This window comes from Oncorhynchus gorbuscha, linkage group LG18 (assembly GCF_021184085.1).
Source record: "Oncorhynchus gorbuscha isolate QuinsamMale2020 ecotype Even-year linkage group LG18, OgorEven_v1.0, whole genome shotgun sequence".
In the NCBI taxonomy this organism is placed as follows: domain Eukaryota; kingdom Metazoa; phylum Chordata; class Actinopteri; order Salmoniformes; family Salmonidae; genus Oncorhynchus; species Oncorhynchus gorbuscha.
Window position 1 is genome coordinate 61,693,013 of NC_060190.1, and position 12,937 is coordinate 61,705,949.

Genomic DNA, 12,937 nt, shown 5'->3' on the forward strand with positions numbered 1-12,937 from the left:
CAGATACAGAAACAGTTGCATCACGTTGTTCCAACAAATAATGTCTATTTTCACCATCTGGTTTCATTTCTGTATAACGATCTGGTGATGGAAATGTACCAATACTGAAACTGTAAGTGTGCCATAGGGCCTGAGCAACCATTGCAGCCCCCCTTTATAACTAACTGGTGCATCGTAAACCACAGTAGTGCCCCCTGGTGGTGTGGCTGACCAACCTGCAACTCCCTGTTGTGGTTCTCACACAGCAGCTGCATGAGGCGCAGGATGGGCTGCATGATGGTAATGATGACACTCATCTCCCCTTCTTGGTCATCAGGCGTGCTGGCGGGGCCCTGACACTCGGCGGTGGCCAAGTGCTCCTCGGCCTCGGCCTCACGGCGGTACGTGGTGAACGCCTTCTTAGTGACCATGGACGCTTCCACCAGCTGCTCCTTGACCTCCTCCGTCACCGCAGCAACCGCCACCGTAGCCACCACCTTCCCTGGTAAAAGAAGAACATGAGGAATAAGAGACACTCACAACGAAGGGGACACCAGAGTAACATAGAGGATAGTCTCACTGTACAGTGTACACAGGAGCAGAGCTGGAGCTGTCACAGACCTTGAACTTCATTATCTGGCCCCAGCTTGCACTGCAGTGTCAAACAGCTAGGTATTTGTGAATGACTGATTTATGATTTCTACCATCTTCCGAGTGTAGTAAATTCACTGCATTAACTGTCCCACTTGACAGGACCAGGATTTTTTATTTATTTTTTAACCTTTATTTAACCAGGCAAGTCAGTTAAGAACACATTCTTATTTTCAATGACGGCCTGGGAACAGTGGGTTAACTGCCTGTTCAGGGGCAGAACGACAGATTTGTACCTTGTCAGCTCGGGGGTTTGAACTCGCAACCTTCCGGTTACTAGTCCAACGCTCTAACCACTAGGCTACACTGCCGCCCCAACAGGATGCTGTTCACACCAGCCCTGCTGCCCTGACCCCTGACCTTTCTTTCCTTTAGCGGTGGGCATGTCCTTGTCTGGGGGCTCCTCGTCCTTCTTCTTGCTGCCCAGATCGCTGGTGTTGACAGTCACAGTGGCCTTGATCTCCTGCTGGGCCAGCTTCATCCTCTCATAGAACACCTTGAAGAACATCTCTGACTTGTTTTCTCCTGTCAGGCGCATGAAGAAGGATTTCTGGAATTGGACAAGAAGAACAAGTCAATGTTGCAGATTTAAGAGGTTTTGTTTCTCCTGTCAGGCGCATGAAGAAGGATTTCTGGAATTGGACAAGAAGAACAAGTCAATGTTGCAGATTTAAGAGGTTTTGTTTCAGATAATTCTGTGTTAATAAAGGAATTGGTAGCTAGAGGTTTTCATAGTGACGTATTATGATTATGTTGTCAGATTATCTACATATGCACATTTCCCATTTAACAAATACAAGGTAAACAGCCTAAAGGTCTAACATATTTGTTGTTCCGTTTGACCACATCTACCCTGACAGACAGACAGACAGACAGCCTGCCAGCCTGCCTGTCTGTTATGCAGCCAGAGGCTCTCTCTCTGCAGCTCTGTTACATAACCCTCCTTGTGCTCACCTGAAATCATACCATCTGTTCTCTGCCCCAGGGGCACAACTCTACTGGTACCGTGCAGGGCAGGCTGCACTGTACACACATTTACACATAGAACATAGCCAGGTACACAGTAATCCCAGCCAGGTACACAGTAATCCCAGCCAGGTACACAACAATCCCAGCCAGGTACACAACATTCACAGGAAGTGTGTGTTGACACACAGCATATTCAGCAAGTACTTTAGCAATAATATAACCAAAACAAAACTTTAAATGAAAGTATGCAAACTAATTGACAACTTTTTATTCCATGTGCTACAGGCTGGTATATCCTGTCCCATTTTCCCTGCAGAGGCAGGTGGGTGAGAGGGAAAAGGGGGAGAGAGGAGGGGAGGCGAGACCAAAGGCAGGTGAGTGAGAGGGAAGAGAGTGGGGAGGTCCACCATTAAGTTAATCAAAGTACTGTAGTTTGTCCCTCTTTCAACAAGGTTAAGTCAGCCTTGTTTACAACACCAAGCTCATTCATTGATGGTGATTGATGGTGATTAGGATCAGAAATCAACAGTGGCTATGTAACCAGGCAAACACCCACATTGCCACACAGAGGGGAAAACTGCCAGAAAGCAACGTTTTAAAAACATTACCTAGTTTGAATGGGAAGCCTTCATGACTGTGACCATAAACGAGTACTTCCATCTCAGATCACTTGGATGACCATCATTATGCCAACATCTGACTGTCGCCTTATGTTCAAGTCAACAACAGCAGCAGCAGCAGCAGCACAGCAGCACAAGCAGGAACAGAGCCTGCTAAGGAAAACCCTGTCAGGGCAATTTGCCTGTTGTTCCATCTATACATTTCAAGGAACTTGTCAGTTTGCTGACTTGCGATCAGTTTCCAATTATCTGTAACAGGTTTAAAATCTCGGGTACATAACAACATGTCATAGTCTGCAACAATAGCACAGCACGGAAGGAAGATTGACATTTTTCTCTATGGGAAAATTGAGGGGTTTTATTATACACTCAGAAAAAAAGGTGCCATCTAGAACCTTAAAGGGCTCTTCAGCTGTCCCCATAGCATAACCCTTTGAAGAACCCATTTTGGTTGCAGGTTGAACACTTTTGGTTCCAGGTAGAACCCTTTCTACAGAGGGTTCTACATGGAACCAACAATTGTTCTATCTGGAACCAAAACAGTTCCCCTATGGGGGACAGCTGAAAAACCCTTTTGGAACCCTTTTTCCTAAGAGTGTAGACTAGGCATTAAGGTGTAGTTACTAGGTGATACTCAATAGTACTTGGGCATTGCTAAGTGTAATTTACACCAGCATTGCTGTGGTGGTGAGCTTATTTATCCCTGGGCCCGTTATATGCACCATCAACCTGCTGATTCCTTCTTCTAGGAAACCACCAGCTTATCCTCTTCTCTGCAGCAGACTAGACCCTACTGGGTGCACCCCACTGGGTGCACTATGGTCTCTGTCTCTCCCCAATGTTTGGCAAAGGGGCCTCCTCCATTAAAAAAACAAGGTAATTCTGCATTCCTCTCTTTCTCTTTTTTATTGTTCTCCCTTCACTGCTATGCTGGCTCTTGGCATCAACAAGGGGCAGTTATGTAAGGTCTATTTATATCACAGGCTCCCGCTCCCCCCCTCCCTTCCTCAGTGAGCGACAGAGCTGTGGCTGTAATCATTGGAGGGCTCCTGCACCGTACCATGCCCACCAGTCGGTAACCAAGGAGACCCGCTCTCACACAAGGCCCGGTCACATACAGTATAAGAGGATAGAAAAACAAACAAATAAACCACCTACCTCCAATCACAACCCCTACCAGCCACTTCCATCAGGATGGTGGAATTGTAGGGGGGAGTTCAGGAGAGTTTGGAACAGTGAGTATGTTTACATGCACAATAACAACACAATATTAAACTGATTACGGCAGTAGGGTGAGTATGGCATTAGTCATGTAAACACCTTACTCTTCTCTTAATTGCCACAAGGTCATAATCATCATACGCCGATTAAAATAGCTGGATTTCTAAGAAATATTTTGAAGTATTAGGAACACCTTAATCGGAGTTCCAGCGGAGTATTTGATCTGCACATGTGCCAAAACACCAGCAGCATGAGCTTCCTCTGTGAAATGACAGGTCAGTCAGAAGGCAGAGTTGATCATTATCATCAAAATGGGATGTCAGTTTCCAGCCTCCCGTCCAACTCCCCCTCTCCCTCTGACAATTCTATTTATACTTTTCTCTCGAACCTACAGGCCTGAAGGGATTGCTTTTCTAAGAAGTTCTGTTTTTTATATCACTCTCACAAGACAAAGAAGAAATGAGAAAATAAGCCGGTTTTGCCTTTGAGCACTGATAATAACCAATAGTGGACCAGAAAGCTTGTTCAAGACAGTGTTCCATCATGCAAAGGACAATCAATTCAGACTCAATTAAAACAAGTAAAAAACTGAACAATGACCTAATTTGAGTTTCTACAGAAGAGGAATCAAGTTAGTTATCCCTTGAAACAACACAATGACCTCACCACAGCCTGCAGGCTGTTCTGCCCACTGTCAGTGGTGTAATAGCCAATAGTGTGGGCATCATCTTCCAGTGTGGGTCAGAGAGCCTTCCAAACAGAGCAAGGAGTGTCACAATCCAATTGGCAGTAGTCACTACTGTCTGACCTATCTGGATGTCTACGCTGGAGCAGAGCCTTACATTGACATTAAGGCTCTGAACGGGAGTAGCCACAGGTGATAGATATCTCCATACAGGTGACCACCAGTAGGCAATGTACAGTACAAGCCTCTGCTTCCTTGCTCCTGTGGGTTGGTTGGCTCAATACTACAGCCTTAGCCTGCCTGGGTTGCAAAATAATATTCTTAGTTTTAAAAATCTGGATACCTTTTCTGTTTGTTTTTAATATAGAATATTTTGAAACAGGGAGGGGCCTGACACACCTCTGTGTTTTCTACCTCTCCTGCACATGCTCTTTTCATTTGCCTTTAAAAAAAAACATTTTACCCCTCTTTCTCCACAATTTTGTGACATCCAATTGGTAGTTACAGTCTTGTCCCATCGCTGCAACTCCCGTACTGACTCGGGAGAGGTGAAGGTCGAGACCCATGCGTCCTCTGAAACACGACCCTGCCAAGCCACACTGCTTCTTGACACAATGTTCACTTAATCCAGCCGCATCAATGTGTCGGAGGAAACACCGTCCAACTGGCGACCGTGTCAGCATGCATGCACCAGGCCCACCAGAGTAGTAGCTAGAGCACGATTGGATAAAGATATCCCGACCGGCCAAACCCTGTCCTAACCCGGACGACGCTGGGCCAATTGTGCGCTGCCTCATGGGTCTCCCGGATCTGTAGTGACGCCTCTAGCACTGCGATGCAGTGCCTTAGACCGCTGTGCCACTCAGGAGGTCCTTTCTTTTGCCTTTTAAACTCTTATCATATTGTTTTGTATGTTCTTGTGTGCAAATATAAATAAATCATCTTGGTTTTCACTAACGCACTTCCTCTTTCCCCCTGCAGGGCTGCAGCTCACCTCAGCTCTTTCCCTTTCACCCTTTATACTACTGGCCCTTCAAACTACTGGCCCTTCAAACTACTGGCCCTTCAAACTACTGGCCCTTTATACTACTGGCCCTTCATACTACTGGCCCTTCATACTACTGGCCCTTTATACTACTGGCCCTTCATACTACTGGCCCTTCATACTACTGGCCCTTTATACTACTGGCCCTTCATACTACTGGCCCTTCATACTACTGGCCCTTTATACTACTGGCCCTTCATACTACTCCCTCCTTCCCTACCTCTTTCCCGTTGGCCCGGCAACTGCCCCAGATTACCACAAAAAAATTGACATCAAGAGCCTTTTTGTCATTGAAGAGAGGTCCAGTATTTTCTAAGAGACAGAAATGTGATGCGACTGCTGATATGATTCACTCAGCACCATACGTGATCCCGCAACAAAGCTGACTTGTCCCCTGTAAATTGTGAGTGAAAAAACAATCTGGGATTATGAAAGAAAGAAGCCCTGTGTGTAGTTGTGCAGGCTCCTTGGCTACAATGAGAGAACCCCACCTCCACCCCCTCCAAATAATACATTATCCTGCCAATCTCTTTCCCTGACTACTACCTGTAATGTTTTCCTGCAGGGAGGTCCTTTCCAAGGCCCCAGTGCGTGTGCAGGATAGCATAATGGTGTTTAAGAGTGGGAGTAAATTATGCTTCAACTAAAAAAAGGCATGAGGATCAGCGATCCCCTTACAATAGAAGTCTCAATGAGTAATGGCAGTAATTCCCCGGCTCAACTCTCACAAACCCACACTGCAGTGAGAAACTCTTCAGAATGAACACTCTTGCATGAGGTTGGTAACCACCAACCAAACACACACACACACAACTTTGCAAATATTAACCCAAACTTCACAGGGCGCATCGCCACAATGCCAAAAGAAATACACACTCATGGCACACACCCACTGTTATCTACTATCAGCAAAAGAGGAAGACATATAGCCTTTTGAACCCAACCTGACCAAAACACTCAACAGATCTACATATAAACAGCTGCCCTGGGTGTGTATGTGTGTGATATGTGGATCTATGTGAGGTGAGACAGTGGGATGGAGGACTACAAACTAGGGTGTGGTTTTCAACAGGTGTCTGCTCTTTCTAGAACATTTGGCTCCCAGGGCTGCTCCTCCTCCCCTTGTTCTGACAGCACAGTGAGACGCAGTTAATAAGGCTCTGTGGTCTCTGCATTATTCAGCCAGTGACATGCTGTGGTTATATAACAGGAGTCATATGTGAGTTCCTTTGAGTAAACTGCCTGTGCAGTGGGAAGCCAAGCCAGGGTTCATCAGGTAAAACCACTATACAAATACAAGCCCTATTACATAACAGGCCTGTTAACCTATTAACTCACACAGAGATACACACACAGGTTCAAAAAGTAAGAAAATGCAACTGCCCAACTATCACCCACCCCGCCCCCACCACTATCCCCATGTTCCTCTCTTAACCTTGCTGTGCGGTCAGAGAAGTAATTGGTTTTGTTGCCATAGCAACCCCTTCTGGCTGGCTGAGAGGAGGGGAGGTAGTGACGCATTGGGGAGCTACTCAGAGCTTAGAGCTTGGACCTCTCCCAGCAGATAGACCATTAGTTCCTGCTCTGCCTCCACTTCTTGCTCTCCTCCTCTGGGCCCAGTCTCTCCCACTCTACCTCTTCTCTAACATGTTCTACTCATATCACATTGTGCCCCTGTCACGGGTTAATTCTCACCTGGATGACCGTGTTCCCGCCCTCCAGCAGGGCGATGGCCAATAGGATGCTCTCCTGGAAGATACGGTCGCTCGTGGCGTTCATGATGAGGTCAATTACCAGGTCGGATGCACCCTCTTTATCCAGACGGCACTGGACCTCATGCAGGGTCAGCTCCCCTCGGGCTGCGGCCGCCCCTGAACTCACCACTGGGGAGGGACAGGGAGAGAGAGACGGGGAGAGCGGGACAGGCAGATAGTCATCAAGAGCCAGAACAAACAAACAAACAAAGGAAGGAAGGAAGGAAGGAAGGAAGGAAGGAAGGAAGGAAGGAAGGAAGGAAGGAAGGAAGGAAGGAAGGAAGGAGAGATAGAGACAGAGACAGAGACAGAGACAGAGAGACAGACAGACATGTGAACCTGTCACTGTAAATGAGAGTAAAAGTACCATTGCATCATCTCACAGGGATTTCCTCAAGCAAGAGGATTGCTTGACGGGCAGATTAAAGAGGTCAGTCTGTCTCTTTCCTGTTCATTGATTCACTGCATAATTAGCTTATTATATCATTTAATGAGATGAATCTTGATGGATATGATCTCTAAACTAAACCAAAAACCGGATGCCAAAAGTATAGTGATGATCATTCCATGTCTTGAAAATAGCTGTATTTCTTAGCTAAGACTAGCTAGCCTTGTCCAGTGATGACACCTGCTCCAGCCACACAAGGACGCAGATGTGTGATAATGTTACCCAGAGGGCCACTCTCTGGCTGTGGGAGCAGGTGTCCATACTCCACGAAATATTCTAATCAAGAGCTCGTCTCTCTGGTCGCCTGGCAACAGCACGGCTTGGCTCAGTCAGAGGAGAGTGCTCAAATGCTGAGGGACAGAGCCTGGGTCCAAAGTCTTAATGGCGGACATGGTGGGGGCAGGCAGGCATGCAGACACAAGCATGAACAGGAAGGAACTCATTCCTATTCTCCAGGCGTGGAGAAAAGACTAACCATGACTCATCATCCTGATTAGAGTCTGGAACACGTCAACAAGCTTTAATACTCTGAGGTATTGAGATGTACAGTTGGGTCCCTTGATAAAGATGAGCTATATTGTATACAAAACAAATATATATATACACACAAGCTACCGGTCAAAAGTTTTAGAACACCTACTCATTCAAGGGTTTTTCTTTATTTGTACTATTTTCTACATTGTAGAATAATAGTGAAGCCATCAAAACTATGAAATAACACATATGCAATCATGTAGTAACCAAAACAAGTGTTAAACAAATCAAAATAGATTTTATATTTGAGATTCTTCAAATAGCCACCCTTTGCCATAATGACAACGTTGCACACTCTTGGCTTTCTCTCAACCAGCTTCACCTGGAATGCTTTTCCAACAGTCTTGAAGGATTTCCCACATATGCTGAGCACTTGTTGGCTGCTTTTCCTTCACTCTGCAGTCCGACTCATCCCAAACGATCTCAATTTGGTTGAGGTCAGGGGATTGTGGAGGCCAGGTCATCTGATGCAGGACTTCATCACTCTCCTTCTTGGTCAAATAGCCTTACACAGCATGGAGATGTGTTGGGTCATTATCCTGTTGAAAAACAAATGATAGTCCCACTAAGCCCAAACCAGATGGGTTGGTGTATTGCTGCAGAATGCTGTTGTAGCCCTGCTGATGAAGCGTGCCTTGAATTGTTGTTGAGATGTCTCTGTTACTTGAACTCTGTGAAGCATTTATTTGGGCTGCAATTTCTGAGAATTGTAACTCTAATGAACTTAACCTCTGCAGCAGAGGTAACTCTGGGTCTTCCATTCATGTGGCAGTCCTCATGAGAGCCAGTTTCATCATAGGACTTTATGGTTTTTGCGACTGCACTTCAGGAAACTTTAAAAGTGTGCCTTGAATTCTAAATAAATCACTGACAATGTCACCTGTAAAGCCCACATTATCACACCCCCTCCATGCTTCACGGTGGGAACCAAACATGCAAAGATCATCCTTTCACCAACTCTGGGTCTCACAAATCTCAAATTTGGAGTCATCAGACCAAAGGACAGATTTCCATCGGTCTAATGTCCATTGCTCATGTTTCTTGGCCCAAGGAAGTCTCTTCTTATTATTGGTGTCCTTTAGTAGAGTTTATTTTGCAGCAAATCGACCATGAAGGCCTGATTCACGAAGTCTCCTCTGAATAGTTGATGTTGAGATGTGTCTGTTACTTGAACTCTGTGAAGCATTTATTGTAATATCTGAGGCTGGTAACTCTAATGAACTTATCCTCTGCAGCAGAGGTAACTCAGCGTCTTCCGGACCTCTGCGTTTGGCAGACCTCATGAGAGCCAGTTTCTTCATAGCGCTTGATGGTTTTTGCATCTGAAATTGAAGGGACTTTTAAAGTTCTTAAGATTTTCCGGCTTGATTTACCTTCATGTCTTAAAGTAGTGATGGACTGTATTTCTCTTTGCTTATTTGAGCTGTTCTTGCCATAATATGGACTTGATCTTTTACCAAATAGGGCTATCTTCTGTACACCACCCCTACCTTGTCCAACACAACTGATTGGCTCAAATGCATTAAGAAGGAAATAATTGACACAAATTAACTTTTAAGAAGGCACACCTGTTAATTATGCATTCATTGAAATGCATTCCAGGTGACAACATCATGATGTTGGTTGAGAGAATGCCAAGAGTGTACAAAGCTGTCATTGAAGAATCTCAAATATAAAATATTTTTTGATTTGTTTAACACTATTTTGGTTACTACCTGATTCCGTATGTGTTATTTCATAGTTTTGATGTCTTCACTATTATTCTACAGCAGAGAAAATAGTAAAAATAAAGAAAAACCCTTGAATGAGTAGATGTGTCCAAATGCTATATATATATATATATATATATATATACACACACATACTCACACACATATACATACATACAATTGAAGTCGGAAGTATACATACACTTGGTTAGAGTCATTAAAACTAGTTTTTCAACCACTCCACAAATTTCTTGTTAACAAAATGTAGTTTTGGCGGTGGATCAGAAGTTTACATACACTAAGTTGACTGCGCCTATAAACACCTTTAAAAAAAATTATGTCATGGATTTAGAAGCTTCTGATAAGCTAATTGACATCATTTGAGTCAATTGGAGATGTACTTCTGGATGTATTTCAAGGCCTACCTTCAAACTCAGTGCCTCCTTGCTTGACATCATGGGAAAATTAAAATAAATCAGCCAAGACCTCAGAAAATAAATTGTACACCTCCAAAAGTGTGGATCATCCGTAGGAGCAATTTCCAAACGCCTGAAGGTACCACGTTCATCTGTACAAACAATAGTATGCAAGTATAAACACTATGGGACCACGCAGCCGTCATATCGCTCAGGAAGGAGATGCGGTCTGTCTCCTAGAGATGAACGTACTTTGGTGAGAAAAGTGCAAACCAATCCCAGAACAACGGCAAAGGACCTTGTGAAGATGCTGGAGGAAACGGGTACAAAAAGTATCTATATCCACAGTAAAGACGAGTCCTATATCGACATAACCTGAAAGGCCGCTCAGCAAGGAAGAAGCCACTGCTCCAAAACCGCCCCAAAAAAGCCAGACTATGGTTTGCAACAGTACATGGGGACAAAGATCATTGAAGAAATATCCTCTGGTCTGATGAAACAAAAATAGAACTGTTTGGCCATAATGACCATCGTCATGTTTGGAGGAAAAAGTGGAGGTTTGCTAGCCGAAGAACACCATCCCAACCGTGAAGCATGGGGTGGCAGCATCATGTTGTGGGGGTGCTTTGCTGAAGGAGGGACTGGTGCACTTCACAAACTAGATGGCATCACGAGGATGGAAAATTACATGGCTATATTGAAGTAACATCTCAAGACATCAGTCAGGAAGTTAAAGCTTGGTCACAAATTGGTCTTCCAGATGGACAATGACCCCAAGCATACTTCCAAAGTTGTGGCAAAATGTCTTAAGGACAACAAAGTCAAGGTATTAGAGTGGCCATCACAACGCCCTGACCTCAATCCTATAGAACATTTGTGGGCAGAACTGACAAAGCGTGTGCGAGCAAGGAGGCCAACAAACCTGACTCAGTTACACCAGCTCTGTCAGGAGGAATGGGCCAAAATTCACCCGACTTATTTTGGGAAGCTTGTGGAAGGCTACCCGAAACATTTGACCCAAGTTAAACAATTTAAAGGCAATGCTAGCAAATACAAATTGAGTGTATGTAAACTTCTGACCAATTGGGAATGTGATGAAAGAAATAAAATCTGAAATAAATCACTCTACTATTAATCTGACATTTCACGTTCTTAAAATAAAGTGGTGATCCTAACTGACCTAAGACAGGGAATTTTGACTAGAATTTAGTCAGGAATTGTGAAAAACTAAGTTTAAATGTATTTGGCTAATATGTATGTAAACTTCTGACTTCAACTATATATGTATACATACATATATATATATATATATATATATATATATATATATATATATATATATATATATATATATATATATATATATATATATATATATTATTTTATACTAATCCAATTGTTCAGAGAAAAATATTTTGTGTGACAAGTAAAAAAAAAAAAAAATAACATCTAAAAAAATATAGTGTTCAAAATGACTCCACTGTATACTCTACGTCAGCCAGTTCAGACAAACAGATACAGAGTGTCACAGAGATACATTGACACACAGGTACCTGCTCGAGGTTTCCCTTCTGTTCCAGGGGGGACAGGGCCATTGATGAACGTCGTCACACTGTCCCTTCTGGCCCCAGGCTTGATGTTCCCATAGTAACGATTCACCAGAATCTGCCTCAGGGCTTCACCCTGATGGAAAGAGGTGATGTCAGAGGATGAAGCCTACATCATCATCATGAGATAAATCCTAGAGTCGATGTCTGCGCCCCCAAGGACATCAAATTAGGATAATACTAAATAATCCCCATAAAATCTGTCAGTTTAAACTAGAGATATACACGTTTTTTTGCATTGGATGCGTCTCAATCCACCGCACCACTCCCCCATCTGCAGTGAAAGGTGACAGAGCTAGAGGGTCCGAACGGTTTGGCCTACAAACTATTATGACCCCTCTATGGAAAGATGAGACTGTCACGAACACAATAGTGTTCTCCATTTTGCTCCACAAGCGTTTGGGACTCGTCTGAAGTCGGTACAGCCGATCTGCCAACTTCTGTCTGTAGAGGCCAAACAGTTGGGCTACACACCAAGACCCATCTGTGGGAAGATGAGACTCTCACGAACACGTCGGTTGTTTTGCTGTAGGATACCTCACAAGACTCGTCTGAAGTCCACCGCTACCCGTTGAGAAAAATGTATGGAAGTATATACAGTTTAGTGCATCAAATAATGGGTTGAATACATAAATAATTGAATAAAAAAATAAAACAAATCCTGATCTTTTATATATCTCACAGATATAGGACAGACACTTCTTATCTGTTGTTCTATGTAGTGAAACTTTTATTCAATGCATTTGTTTGGGCTAATAGAAGTAAAGCCAAATTAACAATTTCATCAAATCATTTTTTAAATATATTTTTTATATTTCATGGGGTCGTAAAATTCAAAATAAAATAGCTAAACCATCCTTGGTATGAACTTCTTACTGCAGCCAACCTTCTGTTACTTAGGTAACTTGCATCCAAACTGCAGTTCCATCGATACTTGGTATTGCATGAGCCTCGGAATGTTCCAACTCATATTTATACATATCAGTTTTGTATATTCCTCTTTAAACCCATTGACACTCACACCCAGTGGCCAGTTAGTTAGTAGGAGGGTAACCCTATGAGTAGGTGGGCATGCTGTGGAAGCAGAGTGGCTGCAGGCGAGGGCAGAGTGGTGCATCAATGCATTAAGACAACCAGCCCAGCAATGGTGGGCCAGAGAGAGCAGTGTTGGGGGACACTGGACCAGAAAGGATCAGACCAGAATGGACTCTACCTACCCTCCTCTGGTCCTCCAGTTGCTTCTCGGGCTGGTTGGGGTCAAGCTCCTGAGGGTGAGGTGAGTTAGCAGAAATCAAATCA

General features: G+C 44.0%; 1 protein-coding gene across 13 annotated transcripts in view; it reads right to left on the minus strand.

The window, feature by feature from the left end:
- LOC124003962 (inositol 1,4,5-trisphosphate receptor type 1-like) overlaps positions 1-12,937 on the minus strand; it is a 155,899-nt gene that overhangs the window by 63,247 nt on the left and 79,715 nt on the right. For 9 of the 13 annotated variants that reach the window (XM_046312660.1, XM_046312649.1, XM_046312653.1 and 6 more), the window contains 5 exons: positions 12,856-12,903; positions 11,585-11,714; positions 6,866-7,053; positions 991-1,180; positions 216-481 (listed from right to left, as the gene is read on the minus strand). In XM_046312660.1, coding sequence (XP_046168616.1) covers positions 216-481; positions 991-1,180; positions 6,866-7,053; positions 11,585-11,714; positions 12,856-12,903 — 822 coding nt within the window. The remainder of the gene's footprint in view (positions 1-215; positions 482-990; positions 1,181-6,865; positions 7,054-11,584; positions 11,715-12,855; positions 12,904-12,937) is intronic. The other 4 variants (XM_046312658.1, XM_046312655.1, XM_046312656.1 and 1 more) reach the window with 1 other exon arrangement.